This window comes from Tachyglossus aculeatus, chromosome 17 (genome assembly GCF_015852505.1).
Source record: "Tachyglossus aculeatus isolate mTacAcu1 chromosome 17, mTacAcu1.pri, whole genome shotgun sequence".
NCBI classification, from domain to species: Eukaryota; Metazoa; Chordata; class Mammalia; order Monotremata; family Tachyglossidae; genus Tachyglossus; species Tachyglossus aculeatus.
The window spans coordinates 52,279,158-52,294,353 of NC_052082.1; the positions used below are offsets into that span (position 1 = coordinate 52,279,158).

Sequence of the window (15,196 nt, forward strand, 5' to 3'; positions counted from 1 at the left end):
CGCTGTCGCCTCGCCAGTCGCCGCCAGCCTCGGGTTTGTGGCGGCAGAGCAATTTCCAGGGCAGCAGCTTGGAATCCGTGGCAGTCGGAAGGCAGGAGCAGATCGGCGGCAGTGGGGCCGCTGAAATGGGCACATTCCAGCAGTGAGGAGAGCGTGAGCAGGGCCCATGGCCCACCTAGATATATATATATCTATCTATCTCTCTCTCTATATATATGTATATATTTATTTCATCTTCGTGTTCATCCAGGGCTGAGCCTGAGCCTTCCCATACTTGTGTTATCTCCCCTTGTCTTCCCACCACTTGCCAACTGCCTGCTGGGGGCTGGACTGAGGGCAGTTACAGAGGGTTTATAATAATAATAGTAATGATGGCATTTATTAAGCGCTTACCATGTGCAAGGCACTGTTCTAAGCGCTGGGGAAGTTACAAGCTGATCAGGTTGTCCCACGTGGGGCTCACAGTCTTAATCCCCGTTTTCCAGATGAGGGAACGGAGGCCCAGAGAAGTGAAGTGACTTGCCCCAAGTCACACAGCTGTCAAGTGGTGGAGCCGGGGTTTGAACCCGTGACCTCTGACTCCAAAGCCCGGGCTCTTTGCACTGAGCCACGCTGTTTATGCCCTTCCTGCCCCCACAAACACAGACCCCCGGCTACTGTGTGGACAAAGCACTCGGGGGCCAGGAGGACATGTCTTACTGTCAACCCAATCAATTAATCAATCGTATTTATTGAGCGCTTACTGTGTACAGAGCACTGTACTAAGCGCTTGGCAAGTACAAGTTGCCAACTGTCCCTGTGCCCGAGCGGGCACTGCAGGCTCACTGAGAAGCAGCGTGGCTCAGTGGAAAGAGCCCGGGTTTGGGAGTCGGATCATGGGTTCAAATCCTGGCTCTGCCGCTTGTCAGCTGTGTGACACTTAACTTCTCTGTGCCTCAGTTCCCTCGTCCGTAAAATGGGGATTGAAACTGTGAGCCCCAAGTGGGGCAACCCGATCACCTCGTATCCTCCCCAGTGCTTAGGACAGTGCTTTGCACATAGTAAGTGCTTAACAAATACCATTATTATTATTATTATTATTATTGAACTGCCTTCACCCTCTCCACCTCCTCCCTTGGGGAGCTCCAGGGCCCTGCGTGACCAGGTGGTACCGAGGGAAAGCAGAAGACCCCATACTTTAAATCAATCAATCAATCAATCGTATTTATTGAGCGCTTACTGTGTGCAGAGCACTGTACTAAGCGCTTGGCAACATAGAGAGACAGTCCCTACCCAACAGTGGGCTCACAGTCTAAAAGGGGGAAATGTTAAGAAAGAGTCAGCTTGCGCCTGAGCAAACGCGGCCCCGAAGCGTCGGGCCTGAAAAAACTTCCCGCTGTTTTCCTTGAGCAGTTTTGGTCAGATGGGCCTTCGTGGTCCTGCCTCGGGGCAGGAAAATGGGCAGAGTGACAGCTTCTCCCCCAGGACCACAGTCCTCTCCCGGAGCACCATCACTACTGCTGGGGACAGGGATTGGCAGGGAATTTTTCTGGGCGGGTGGGAGAGGGGGCGATTAGCAACAGGAAAGGAGTGTTAGGCTGATTGAGGAGCAGTTGGCCTGCTGGAAAGAGCACAAGTTTGGGAATCAGACCTTGCATCTAATCCCACCTCTGCCCCTTGCCTGCTGTGTGACCTTGGACAAGTCACTTGGTTTCTTCATTCCTCAGTTCCCAATTTCCCCATCTGTAAAATGGGGATTAAATACCTGTGCTCTCTCCCTCTTTTATCGTGAGCCCCATGTGGGACAGGGACCGCACCGGATTGTATTTACCCCAGTGCTTAGCCCAAAGTAGGTGCTTAGCAAATAACACTTATGTGCTTGATTTTAGGAACCCCTGGACAAGATTCCTTGCTGATGTAACCCCAGGCTGACAGGTGTAGTAATAATGGTATTTATTCAGCACTCACTGAAGGCAAGGCACTGTACTGAGCGCTTGGGAAACACCAAAGCAACAAGGGACACGTTGTGAAAGATTTGAAAATACAGATAATCCAAACAAATCATTGTATGCTTGAATAATAATAATAATGGCATTTGTTAAGCACTTACTACGTGCAAAGCACTGTTCTAAGCGCTGGGGAGGACACAAGGCGATCAGGTTGTCCCATGTGGGGCTCACAGTCTTAATCCCCATTTTCTAGATGAGGGAACTGAGGCAGAGAAGTTGTGACTTGCCCAAAGTCACACAGCTGACAAGCGGCGGAGTCGGCATTTGAACCCATGACCTCTGACTCCAAAGCCCGGGCTCTTTCAATCGATCAATCAATCGTATTTATTGAGCGCTTACTGTGTGCAGAGCACTGGACTAAGTGCTTTCCGTACATACCAGTGTTCAGGGTAGGTATAGATAAGTGCTGGAAGTTGCTGATAAATTTGCAGTTGTGCTGGCAATCAATCAAGGTATCAAAGGTATTTATTAAGTACTTGTGTGTACGGAGCACTTGGGAGAGTACAGGAGTTGGTAGGCACAATCTCAGTCCTTGAGGAACTTACAATTTAGTCAGGGAGACGGACATTAACATAAATTTCAGGAAGGGGAAGCAAATCGGGGAAAAATTTGGTGTGGGGGTAAGAGTTTATTGAACGGAGGGAGTTTATGGAGCGCTACCGGTGGGCCAAGCACCACTTGTTGAACGCTGGGGAGGGTATCGGGGCACGTAAAGCCCCAGCCCTGGGCTCACACAAGTGTTACCTGGTGTGACACAGTTCCAATGGGCCCCGCAAACCAATTGGGACAACAGGGAGATTAAGTTTGTTACAGGCTAGCGGTCTCCTCCGGCCCAGTGGTACCCCAGTCCTGTTACTAGAATTTTCCTAGTATTCCCGGCGTGGCAGGGAGTCGCTTCCCCGTTGTCAGGTGGGAGGATGCGGGGGGGATGTCCCCAAAGCTGGTGGCAGGGCATCCCCGGGCGAGCCGATGCCAGTTTGGGCTCTGAGCACCGTGGTGGGCGGGGGATCCCAAATGCTTTCTCTGGCATTTCCTGGGGGCTGATGAATGGCCCTTCCAAACCTCGCCCACTCGTTCCAAGTTCAGGTCGCAGGCCACCAGCCACAACTCCCCGTGGTGGGCGCCGCCGCCGGGTAATCCTGTTGGCCTTTGTTAAGCGCTTACTACGCGCAAAGCACTGTTCTAAGCGCTGGGGAGGTTACAAGGTGATCAGGTTGTCCCACGGGGGGCTCACAGTCTCAATCCCCATTTTCCAGCTGAGGTAACTGAGGCCCAGAGAAGTGAAGTGACTTGCCCAAAGTCACACAGCCGACAGTTGGCGGGCCGGGATTCGAACCCATGACCCCTGACTCCAAAGCCCGGGCTCTTTCCGTTGAGCCACGCTGCTTCTCTGCTTCGCCGGGTAGTAGAAGGGGCCCTTGCAGCCTCTCCTCTCCCGGAGTTTTCTAGTCCATCTTCTATTCATTCATTCAATCGTATTTATTGAGCGCTTACTGTGTGCAGAGCACTGGACTAAGCGCTTGGGAAGCACGAGTCGGCAACATATAGAGACGGTCCCTACCCTCCAACAGGCTCCCAGTCTAGAAGCGGGGGACAGACAACGAAACACGTAGACAGATGTCAGAATCGTCTGAACAAACAGAATTAGAAATTAACTAGAAATCGCTGTGGCCTCACGCGCAGCCGAGGGGAGAAGGTGGAGCGATGGAAAAGTTATAACCGGTCAGTGGTGAAGCTGAGACTAGGAGCCGGTTGTTCGCTTTAGTCCACAGAGCTTCCCTCTGTGGAGGTGGGATTGCCAGCCCCAGGCTAACCTGCTCCCCGACCTGGCCCTGGAATAATAATAATAATAATAATAATAATAATGGCATTTGTTAAGCGCTTACTATGTGCAGAGCACTGTTCTAAGCGCTGGGGGGGATACAAGGTGATCAAGTTGCCCCACGTGGGGCTCACAATCAATCCCCATTTTACAGATGAGGTAACTGAGGCTCAGAGAAGTGACTTGCCCAAGGTCACACGACATATGGTGGAGTCAGGATTCGAACCCGTGACCTCCGACTCCAAAGCCCGTGCTCTTTCCACTGAGCCACGCTGCTTCTTTCAGAGCCCCCCACCCGTTCGCTCCCGAGCGCTGAGGGCATTTAGTATGTCTGACTGGGTTGGCACCACACGCGAGGGTCACTAGACCTTCACCCACCCTCGGCTCCGTCCGCTTGGGAAGCCGGGCAGGGCCCAGAGCTCAGCCCTGCTCCCCCTGTTACTGTCTTTAGGGAGCAGAGCTCGGTGCGGGGGGTGAATCCACGTGGCTTTCCAGAAATCAATCATCATCATCATCAATCGTATATATTGAGCGCTTACTATGTGCAGAGCACTGGACTAAGCGCTTGGGAAGTACAAATTGGCAACATACAGAGACAGTCCCTACCCAACAGTGGGCTCACAGTCTAAAAGGGGGAGACGGAGAACAAAACCAAACATACTAACAAAATAAAATAAGTAGAATAGATATGTACAAATAAAATAGAGTAAAAAATATGTACAAACATATACATATATACAGGTGCTGTGGGGAAGGGAAGGAGGTAAGATGGGGGGGATGGAGAGGGGGGCGAGGGGGAGAGGAAGGAAGGGGCTCAGTCTGGGAAGGCCTCCTGGAGGAGGTGAGCTCTCACTGTGTGCAGAGCACTGGACTAAGCGCTTGGGAAGTACAAGTTGGCAGGAAGGCCTGCTGAGATCCGGGCAACTGGGAGCCCTGATTCCCCGCGGGTGCTGGGAACGGGAAATAACGGGCTTTCCAATCCTTGAGCGTTATTCCACACAAGGGGTCTGACTTAACTTTTGATATGATGCTATCCCTGATTTAGGGACGGGGCAGGGGGGAAATGCACGGGGAAATGGCTCGATGCAGTGGTGACTGTTCCCCAATTCCTCAGGCAATGGCAGGGGAGGAGCCCGAGTCCAAGTGAAGGCACGCCAAGCCGGCGCAGCGCCAAGGGAGGCCCGACCCAGCGGAGCTTGCGGTGGTACGGCAGCACTCGGGAGGCTGGGAGGAGCAAAGGGACTTAAACTTTCCGGTTTTTACTTTGCGGCCCTTCTGCCATTAACCCAAGTCGAGCCACGAAGTAGAAGAGATTGGACCCCGCCCCATCCCATACAGGGCTCACAATCTATCGTGTCCCCATTTTCAGATGAGGAAACTGAGGCACGAGGTGTGGGGGAGGGCAGGTCAGAAAAGAAGCGTGGCCTAGCGCATACAGCATGGGCTTGGTAGTTTTAGAAGGATCTGAGTTCTAGTCCCGGCTCCGCTTTGCTGTGTGACCTTGGGCAAGTCACTTTTCTGGGCCTCATCTGTAAAATGGGGATTAATACTGTGAGCACAGTGGGAAAAGGGACCGTGTCCAACCTGATCACCTTGTATCTACCCCGGTGCTTAGAACAGTGCCTGGCACATAGTGAGCACTTAAGAATGGCCATAAACAAAGCAAGTGACATGCCCCAAATCAAAACGATGGTAAGAGTAGGCCAACGGCAGCACTGGAACAGAAACCCGGCCCTCCGGACTCCCAGCCCCAGGCTCTTTGCTTCAGTAAGCGCTATTTGGGCAGTCTGCTGGCAGGTAGGAAGATCCAAAACCGCCGTGGGCTCTCTGGGTGGGCAGGATGGGCACTCCAGAGTAGCAGCAATTGGCCCACACGTCCCCTTCCTGACGGGGGCCAGCTGGCACCATGGCTGGACATCCCAGAGCTCAACAGGCCTGCTGAGGAGGTGCCCCAGGCCAGGGGCTCCAGCACTGAGGAATCAACTTCTGGAACGCAGCTTCATGCCAAACCAAACACCTGCCGGCCGGCTGGATGTCGCAAGGAGGAGGCTTCCCACCGCTTCGGCACCTTGGGAAAACAAACTGCTCTTTCTTTCCTGTGTGCCCAGATTTCCAATTGCCCTGACCTGGGGACTCTGAAGAAGGCCGGAGGAGCCCTCGTTCGCCACGGGGTTAAGGACCCTCCTCTACTGCTGCTGTTTTTCTGAGCTTGCCTCGCACCTGCTGCCTCCCAGAGAGAACACGTAGGTAGTTCCCAGGGAGGCCCCCAACCTGCCCTCTTAATCCCTCAGGGCCTCAAGGGATCCTGGGGAAAATCCCAGAACCATCAGTGAGGCCGAGTCAGGTTGGCAGGAAAAAATCACTCCAATCCGGCCTGGGCTTGGGAATCCCGCCAGCCCCTTCCCCATTTCGGGCCGGCACGTGGCCAAACTCAATGACCCAGGGCCCGGAGTGGACATCCAGTCCACCTCTGGCCCAGCATGGACTGGCACAGAGTGCGATTCGGGGAAACCACCTCAAGCTGGGCTGGGCATTAGCCATGTTGGGTGGCATTAGTCCAAAGCCTTATTTACCTAGAAGGAACCTCCTCCACTAGTGGTAGCGGCTCTTACTGAGGCCTGGTAGAAAGAGTTTGTGGGCTCGGGACTCAGGAGACCTGGATTCCAGTCCCAGCTCTGCCTTTACCCCGCTTGACGACCTTGGGCAAGTCGTTTAACCTCTCTGGCTTATTTCAACTGTTACCCTCCCTCAAAGGGATCAGATGGAATGATCTGCGTGAAAGCCTTGGGACAAATTCTGTGGTTCAGACAGTTCGTTCCCTTTGACCCTACCAATCCATCACATTCACTGAGCACCTACTAGGTGCCAAGCAGGGTACCGAGGGCTGTTGAGCAGTTGCAAGTGCTTGGGACGGCCCAGGGCTGGACGACCTAATCCCGCCCTCAGGTAGCCTTCGATCCTTGTGAATCTCCACCCCTGCACCTTTGGAAAAGCTCCCTGGGAGTGGGGGCTTGGACTGAAGGGAACTGAACAGTGATGGACCAGAGAGAGCCAGCCAGCTCTCTCTCTCTTCTCTCCCTCAGTCTGGCCCTGCAGGGGCTGGGCTCACCATGGGAAGAGCAGAAACCGGCTCCCCACCACAGTCTGCCGTTGCTGAGCCGGCCTCAGCTGATCTTGTCCCATCCGAAAGAAAATCCGTTCCATTTCAACTGGGGCTGATCAAACATTCCTCCGCACCTGCCCCGGGCGCCTGAACGAACAAGGCCCAGGGCGTTCACATTCCCGGTGGGCCGGTCCCCCAACCGCGTCCTCAGCCTTGGCCCGGCGGTGAAGACGGAGTCAGCATTCCGCACTTTGGTGACAGCCCCCATGGGGAAGATGCTTTTTAATACCATCTGCCGGGTTAACACTTAAAACCGGAGCCTGAGCTCTCTGGACAAAGGCCCGGCCCTGTCATGCCATGCCATGCCATGCCATGCCATTCCCCTCTCCGCCCCACCCCCTGGGTTGGGTTGTGCTGTCTACAACCTCCCCTGCTGTCAGCTCAGCTGCCTCTGGGCCCGGCGCCCAGCCCCCTGCCGCTTCCCCCCTCTGCCCCAATTCCGTCGCTCCCAGGACCTCTGGGTTCCTTTGGGAAGCACCGTTTCCGTTCGCTGCTCCGACAAAGCCCCCAGCCCGAAGTCCCGGTCTGGTCGTCTCCGCCCGGCTCTGTGGGGTAAACTAAGGGCCGCATCCGGTGATTCTTCAACCGCGCTGACTGAGGGAGCAAGAGGCGGCGACCTGATTGTCCAACGTGGTGTGAGATAAGAGTTCAGGGCATGTGTCCATCCCGTGTGCTTCTGGCCTTTCGGTTGTTCCTGCTGCCCTCTGCAAGGGCCGGGCCACTGGGCCCTCCGGGCTCAGGGTGGGGAGCTTAGGAGGGATCCTGGCAAATCCTGGGGGGGCTCAGAAACAACAGGCCCAAAAACGGGGAACGCTGGGATTGGAAAGCCGCCCAACAGGGCGGGAGCGTGGATGAAAGCCTACAGCAGGGTGGGAAGGAGGGAATGGCCCCAGTGGCCAGGAAGGCGCCAGACCCCAAGCTCGCGGGAGCCCACGGGTCCTAGGCGGGGTCCGCGTAACCCGCCGCGACCTCGTGCGGGCCGCCCCTCGCCCGCAGCTGTCGCCTCCCCTCGAACAGCAGGATGCTGGCGGCCATGGCGGAGTTCAGGCTGTCCACGCCCTCCACCACGGGGATGAGCAGCCGCCTGCCCCCCGTGCTCTCGGCCAGCTCCAGGGACTCCAGGCTGACGCCGCGCGTCTCCCCGCCCACCACCACCGCCGTGGCCGGGGCCTCCGTCCACTCCTCGTCGTAAGTCTGCAGGTCGACGTCAGGGAGCCAGCCCTCCGACGGGTCCCCTCCCTCGTCGCCCGACTCCTCCGGCTGGTGAAACTTCAGGTAGCGGCGGTCACACTTCAGGCTGCGGTCCTGGGCTCTTCCGGCCAGCTGGGCCTGGGCGAGGCGGCCGCAGTTGTCGGCCACGTGGACGGTGGTCTTGGGGGGCAGGCAGTTGGGGAGGGTCTCCCACTCCAGGTTGCTGAGGATGGGCACTTGGAAGTGTGCCCCCATCCCTGCCCTCAACACCTTGGGCTCCCAAGCATCCACACAACCTGGAACCAGAAAGGACTCGATGACACCCCCCACCCCGATCTCAGTCTTGGCCTGGGGGAGGATCCCAAAGCTGGGCTTGGAACCCGAGAGAGGGTGGGAAGCAGAGGGCCTAGTGGGAAGAGCACAGGCTGACTTGACTTCTCATCCCGGCTCTGCCATTTGCCTGCTGGGTGACACCGGGCAAGTCGCTTAACTTCTCCGGGCCTTGGTTTCCTCAACTGGAAAATGGGCATTCAGTATCCATTCTCTCTCCTTCTTTGGCTGCAAGCCCGATGAGAGACAGGGATTGTGCCTCATCTATCTTGTATCTACGCTGGTGGTTAATACGGTGCTTGGCATGAAGTAAGCACTTAACAATTACCACAGTGATTATTTCTATGATGAAAGCACTTAATTACCACAGTGATTATTTCTATGATGATGATGATGATTGGAATGGTGAGGGGGAGAGGCCAGGAAAGGAAGTGTGTTGAAGTTCGACTAGGGCTCCTACTCACTGCACCCCCACTATTGCCGCCCCACACGATGACACTCAGTGGGACCCATTCATTCACTCCCCTGCCCGTCCCCCACCCCAGCAGCCCTGCAGTCTGTCTCCCCCTCCTCGGCCACCCCCCGACAGGTTGACTCGGTGGTCCCCCTCCAGCCGGGGCTGACCTTTGGTGAGCAGCACTCTGCTGCAGCCCGCCGCGGCCGCCGACCTCAGGATGGTGCCCAGGTTTCCCGGGTCCCGCAGGTTGTCGCAGATAAGCAACAAGGGCAGGGTGTCGTGGAGCCGCACCGTCGGGTACTTGACCTTGGTGTGGTCGGGTTTGGCGAAAATCCCTGAGGGGACATGAAGCCTGAATGAGGGCTGCACCTCAAGAGTGATTCATTGATGTGATTGACTGAGCGCTTACGTGTACCGAGCTGCGTACTGAAAGCCTGGGGAAGTACAGAGCAAGAGTTGGTGGACTCGATCCCTGCCCCCAGGGAGTCTACAATCTAGTGATGAGGCACAATCACCCTTAAGACCACTGGACGGTTCCTCAACCTTCCTGCCCACCCCAGACGAGGACCTTCCTTATCCTCCGGCTGCCAGAGCTATCTCAATACTAGCCTAACGCCGAGGTCACAGTGCCTGCCCACAGCCAGGCTTCCCTGAATACAGTAGTCAATGGCGCTCAAGTCGGGGAAAGTCTTGAGTTCTAATCCCGAAAGCCTTGGGGAGCCTGATTCACCCTCCCTCTAGACACACAGACACATAGCTAAGGAAACACCAGCAGAGCTGGCGGAGGAACTGGTCAGTTTCCACTGGGGCACAAACAATCCGACTGTAGTGGTGAGGTCAGTCACAGGCCCTTGGGTGAAATTTCAGGGTTTTGAGGCCCCGGAAGCTTTCTGCTGGAGGTAAATCAATCAATCGTATTTATTGAGCGCTTTACTGTGTGCGGAGCGCTGTACCAAGCGCTTGGGAAGTACAAGTCGGCAACACGTAGAGACGGTCCCCACCCAACAGCGGGCTCACAGTCTAGAAGGTAAAGGAAGGTCCTCGTCTAGAGATTTGGAAGACGGCATATGAGCTGCCCTCTGGAATCGTAGGTGGTGGCCTGGCGCGGGGGATAGTTTGGAACAGATCAGCTACCAAAATCTCCTCAATCGACGGCATCTACCGAACACTTACTGTGTGCAGAGCCCCTTACTAAGCACTCGGGAAAATACAGTAGAACACGGTTGGGAGACACGATCCCTAACCATAAGGAATTTAGAGTTTCCAGGAGGAGATGGGCATGAAATGGATTAGGGATAAAGGTAATAGTAGCATAAGAATAATAATAATGGCATTTATTAAGCGCTTACTACGTGCAAAGCACTGTTCTAAGCGCTGGGGAGGTTACAAGGTGATCAGGTTGTCCCACGTGTGGCTCACAGTCTTCATCCCCATTTTACAGATGGGGTATCTGAGGCTCAGAGAAGTGAAGTGACTTGCCCAAAGTCACCCAGCTGACAAGTGGCGGAGCTGGGATTCGAACCCATGACCTCTGACTCCAAAGCCCGGGCTCTTTCCACTGAGCCACGCTGCTTCCCGTGGCTATATAATATATAATATACATAAGTGTTGTGGGGCCGGGGTAAATGATCAGAGCGCTTAAGGGGAACACAGCCAAGTGCGTAGCTGAACCAGAGTGGAGATAGGAAAAAATAAAGGGCTTAGTCAGGGGAGATGTGATTTGAGGAGAGTCGTGATCTAGGTCTTTGGTGATCAAGATATTTAAGGCTCTAAAAAAGCCTGAGAGGAGGTGAGGTTAGTGTTGCGGGCAGCACGCGAAACAACTGACCTATTAGTCCTTGTGGGGTCACCAGGTCGGACCAGGCTTTGATGTCTTCGAACTTGACCTTGATGAGCTGGGCCCCCTTCAATTTATCCAGCGGCAGCTTCTTCACGTCCTCCGCGCGGCTGAAGAAGAGAGTTCTGGGCACCGCGCCGGCTCGCAGGGCGTCGATAATCAGCCTCTGGCCTTCCAGCAGAATCTTCCCTTCCCTGTCCCGGAACGACCGCGACTTGACGATCGTGATCGCTTTCCTGGTGGCGGGGGGGACGGAAGGTGGTTGAAGATTATGTTGCGCCAGCATATATCGGATCCTTTTGCTTTGACCTAGTCTGTAGTCTTCCAAGTTTACAGCCTACCCCCTTGGAGAAAGTTTATCATCGAGGCAATAACTGTGAGTGTGACTGTGAAGAAGCAGCATGGCCTAGTGGATAAAGCACAGGCCTGGGAGTCGGAGGACCTGGGTTCTAATCCTGCCTCTGCCGCTTGCCTGGGTTACCCTGAGCAAGTCACTTAACTTCTCTGCGCCTCAGCTACCTCACCTATAAAATGGGGATTACGACATGTGGGACAGGGACTGTATCCAACCTGATTTGCTTGCAGGGCTTAGTACAGTGCCTGGCAAATAATAAGCGCTTACTAAATACCACTATTATTATTATTATTAATAAGAAGAACAACCTTACTATGTGTCAAACACTGTACAAAAGCAATTTGGGGCAAAGAAGAGAAACTGGGCCTTAACTTCTTGCTAGCTGGCAGACATGAAGAAATAGGATGTCTAGGCGGAAAGCGCACAGACCTGGAAGCGAGAGGCCCTGGGTTCTAATCCTGATCTGCCATTTCCGGCTGTGTGACTTCGGGCAAGTCTCTTAACTTCTCCGGGCCTCGGCTTTCCCACCTGTAAAATGGGGATGAAATACCTGTTCTCCCATCCTCTTATACTGTGAGCTCAATTAGGTCTGAGGACTATATCTCCCCCTTCTACACTGCGAGCCCGCCGTTGGGTAGGGACCGTCTCTGTATGTTGCCAACTTGTACTTCCCAAGCGCTTAGTCCAGTGCTCTGCACACAGTAAGCGCTCAATAAATACAACTGAATGAATGCATGAATATCTAGCCTGCTTATTCTATATCAGCTCCAGTAGTAGAGTTCTCGGCACACACTATGGGCTTAGCAAATGTCACTATTCTTGTTATTCCTGATGAGCCTGGTGGGTCTGGGGGTCAGAAGGTCATGGGTTCCAATCCTGGCTCTGCCACTTAATAATAACAACAGCATTTATTGAACAATGAAGCAGCGTGGCTCAGTGGAAAGAGCCCGGGCTTTGGAATCGGAGGTCGTGGGTTCGAATCTTGGCTCCGCCACATGTCTGCTGTGTGACCTGGGGCAAGTCACTTCTCTGGGCCTCAGCGACCTCATCCGTAAAATGGGGCTGAAGACTGTGAGCCCCACGTGGGACAACCTGATCACCTTGTATTCCCCCCCAGCGCTTAGAACAGTGCTTCGCACACAGTAAGCGCTTAATAAATCCCATTATTATTATTATTAAACACTTATTATGTGCATAATAAATCCCATTATTATTATTATTAAACACTTATTATGTGCAAAGCACTGTTCTAGGCTATTATTATTATTATTATCAAACACTTATGTGCATAATAAATCCCATCATTATTATTATTATTAAACAGTTATTATGTGCAAAGCCCTGTTCTAAGCGCTGGGGAGGTTACAAGGCGATCGGGTTGTCCCGCGGGGGGCTCAGCCTGCACGCAGTAAGCGCTCAATCAATACGATTGAATGAATGAATGAGCGAATGAATGAGTGAATACGATTGATTGATTGATGGATGGCTGGATTACCTCAGCCTGCCGTCCCCGGGCAGGGCCTTGTGGAAGCGCAGCCCGGCGGCCTCCAAGGTGCCCGGGGCGGAGGCGGAGGGGGGTGGAAGGGGCTTCGTGTCCCGGGCCTGGTCGGCGGCGGCGGCGGCGAGCACCCTGACGGGGGTCCGCCTCAGCGCCCGAACCCCGCGACACCCGACGGGGACAAGCCCCGCCGACGGCCGCCACCAACACCACGACGACGCCACCGCCGCCATGACACCCGCTTCTCTTCGCCTCGCCCCCGACAGCCGCGAGCTACGTCATCGCCGCGCGACGCCGGCCGCCCTCGGGGCAGCGGCGCATCCGGCGTCGCCATCCCAGCGCGACGCCGGCCGCACTCGGGGCAGCGGCGCATCCGGTGACGTCATCTCAGCGCGACGCCGACCGCACGTGGGGCAGCGGCGCACCCGGCGTCGTCATCGCAACGCGACGGCAGCGGCGCACCCGGCGTCGCCATCGCAGCGCGACGCCGGCCGCCCTCGGGGCAGCGGCGCATCCGCCGACGTCATCTCAGCGCGACGCCGGCCGCACTCGGGGCAGCGGCGCATCCGGCGTCGTCATCGCAACGCGACGCCGGCCGCCCTCGGGACAGCGGCGCGTCCGTTAACGTCATCTCAGCGCGACGCCGACCCTTCCCGGGGCAGCTGCGCATCCGGCGTCGTCATCGCAACGCGACGCCGGCCGCCCTCGCGGCACCGGCGCATCCGTCAACGAAATCTCAGCGCGACGCCGACCGCTCTAGGGGCAGTGGCGCATCCGTCAACGCCATCGCAACGCGACGGCAGCGGCGCATCCGGCGTCGCCGTGGCAACGCGACGGCAGCGGCGCGCGCGGCGCCGTTATCGCAGCGCCCCCGTGGGGCCGCCCTCGGGGCAGCGCCCCGTCCGGTGGTAATAATGATGGCATTTAATAACAATAACAATAATGATGTCATTTGTTAAGCGCTTACTATGTGCAAGGCACTGTTCTAAGCGCTGGGGGGGATACAATCAATCAATCGTAGGAGAAGCAGTGTGGCCCAGTGGGAAGAGCAACGGGCTTTGGAGTCAGAGGTCAATCAATCAATCAATCAATCAATCGTATTTATTGAGCGCTTACTATGTGCAGAGCACTGTACTAAGCGCTTGGGAAGTACAAATTGGCATCACATAGAGACAGTCCCTACCCAACAGTGGGCTCACAGTCTAAAAGGGGGAGACAGAGAACAGAACCAAACATACCAACAAAATAAAATAAGTAGGATAGAAATGTACAAGTAAAATAAATAAATAAATAAATAGAGTAATAAATATGTACAACCATATATACATATATACAGGTGCTGTGGGGAAGGGAAGGAGGTAAGACGGGAGGATGGAGAGGGGGACGAGGGGGAGAGGAAAGAAGGGGCTCAGTCTGGGAAGGCCTCCTGGAGGAGGTGAGCTCTCAGCAGGGCCTTGAAGGGAGGAAGAGAGCTAGCTTGGCGGATGGGCAGAGGGATTGGGGGCATTCCAGGCCCGGGGGATGACGTGGGCCGGGGGTCGATGGCGGGACAGGCGAGAGCGAGGTACAGTGAGGAGATTAGCGGTGGAGGAGCGGAGGGGGCGGGCTGGGCAGTAGAAGGAGAGAAGGGAGGTGAGGTAGGAGGGGGCGAGGGGATGGACAGCCTTGAAGCCCAGGGTGAGGAGTTTCTGCCTGATGCGCAGATTGATCGGTAGCCATTGGAGGTTTTTGAGGAGGGGAGTGATATGTCCAGAGCGTTTCTGGACAAAGATAATCCGGGCAGCAGCATGAAGTATGGATTGAAGTGGAGAGAGACACGAGGATGGGAGATCAGAGAGAAGGCTAGTGCAGTAGTCCAGACGGGATAGGATGAGAGCTTGAATGAGCAGGGTAGCGGTTTGGATGGAGAGGAAAGGGCGGATCTTGGCAATGTTGCGGAGCTGAGACCGGCAGGTTTTGGTGACGGCTTGGATGTGAGGTCATGGGTTCAAATCCCGACTCCGCCACTTGTCTGCTGTGTGACGTTGGGCAAGTCACTTCACTTCTCTGGGCCTCAGTTACCTCATCTGTAAAAATGGGGATTAAGACTGTGAGCCCCCCGTGGGACAACCTGATCACCTTGTAACCTCCCCTAGCGTTTAGAACAGTGCTTTGCACATAGTAAGCGCTTAATAAATGCTATCATTATTATTATTATTATTATTTATTGAGCGCTTACTTAGTAAGCGCTCAATAAATACGATTGATTGATTGATCGGTTGATTACTGTGTGCAGAGCACTGTACTAAGCGCTTGGGAAGTACAGTTGGCAACATATAGAGACAGTCCCTACCTAACAGTGGGCTCACAGTCTAAAAGGGGGAGACAGAGAACAAAACCAAACATAACAGCAAAATTAAATAAATAGAATAGATATGTACAAGTAAAATAAATAAATAGAGTAATAGTAATAGAGTAATAATAATAATGGCATTTATTAAGCGCTTACTACGTGCAAAGCACTGTTCTAAGCGCTGATAATAATGATGAGGGTATTTGTTAAGCACTTGCTATGT

General features: G+C 54.7%; 1 protein-coding gene across 1 annotated transcript; it reads right to left on the bottom strand.

Moving 5' to 3' along the window:
* Positions 1 to 7,163: 7,163 nt before the first annotated feature.
* On the bottom strand, positions 7,164 to 12,677 carry MRM3 (mitochondrial rRNA methyltransferase 3). The gene is made up of 4 exons (XM_038759842.1): positions 12,639 to 12,677; positions 10,780 to 11,132; positions 9,119 to 9,286; positions 7,164 to 8,460 (listed from the first exon to the last, which is right to left on the bottom strand). Exons 2-4 carry the CDS (start codon positions 11,072 to 11,074, stop codon positions 7,913 to 7,915), a joined length of 1,011 nt encoding a protein of 336 aa, XP_038615770.1. The 5' UTR covers positions 11,075 to 11,132; positions 12,639 to 12,677; the 3' UTR covers positions 7,164 to 7,912.
* Positions 12,678 to 15,196: the final 2,519 nt, after the last annotated feature.

Bases quoted from the DNA above. Each gene is read 5' to 3' on its own strand.
- MRM3 (XM_038759842.1), bottom strand. From the start codon at position 11,074: ATGCTGGCGCAACATAATCTTCAACCACCTTCCGTCCCCCCCGCCACC. The intron at 9,287-10,779 runs GTCAGTTGTTTC...ATGTCCCCTCAG, and splicing joins GACCCCACAAGGACTAATAG to GGATTTTCGCCAAACCCGAC. The intron at 8,461-9,118 runs GTCAGCCCCGGC...TTCTGGTTCCAG, and splicing joins CAGAGTGCTGCTCACCAAAG to GTTGTGTGGATGCTTGGGAG.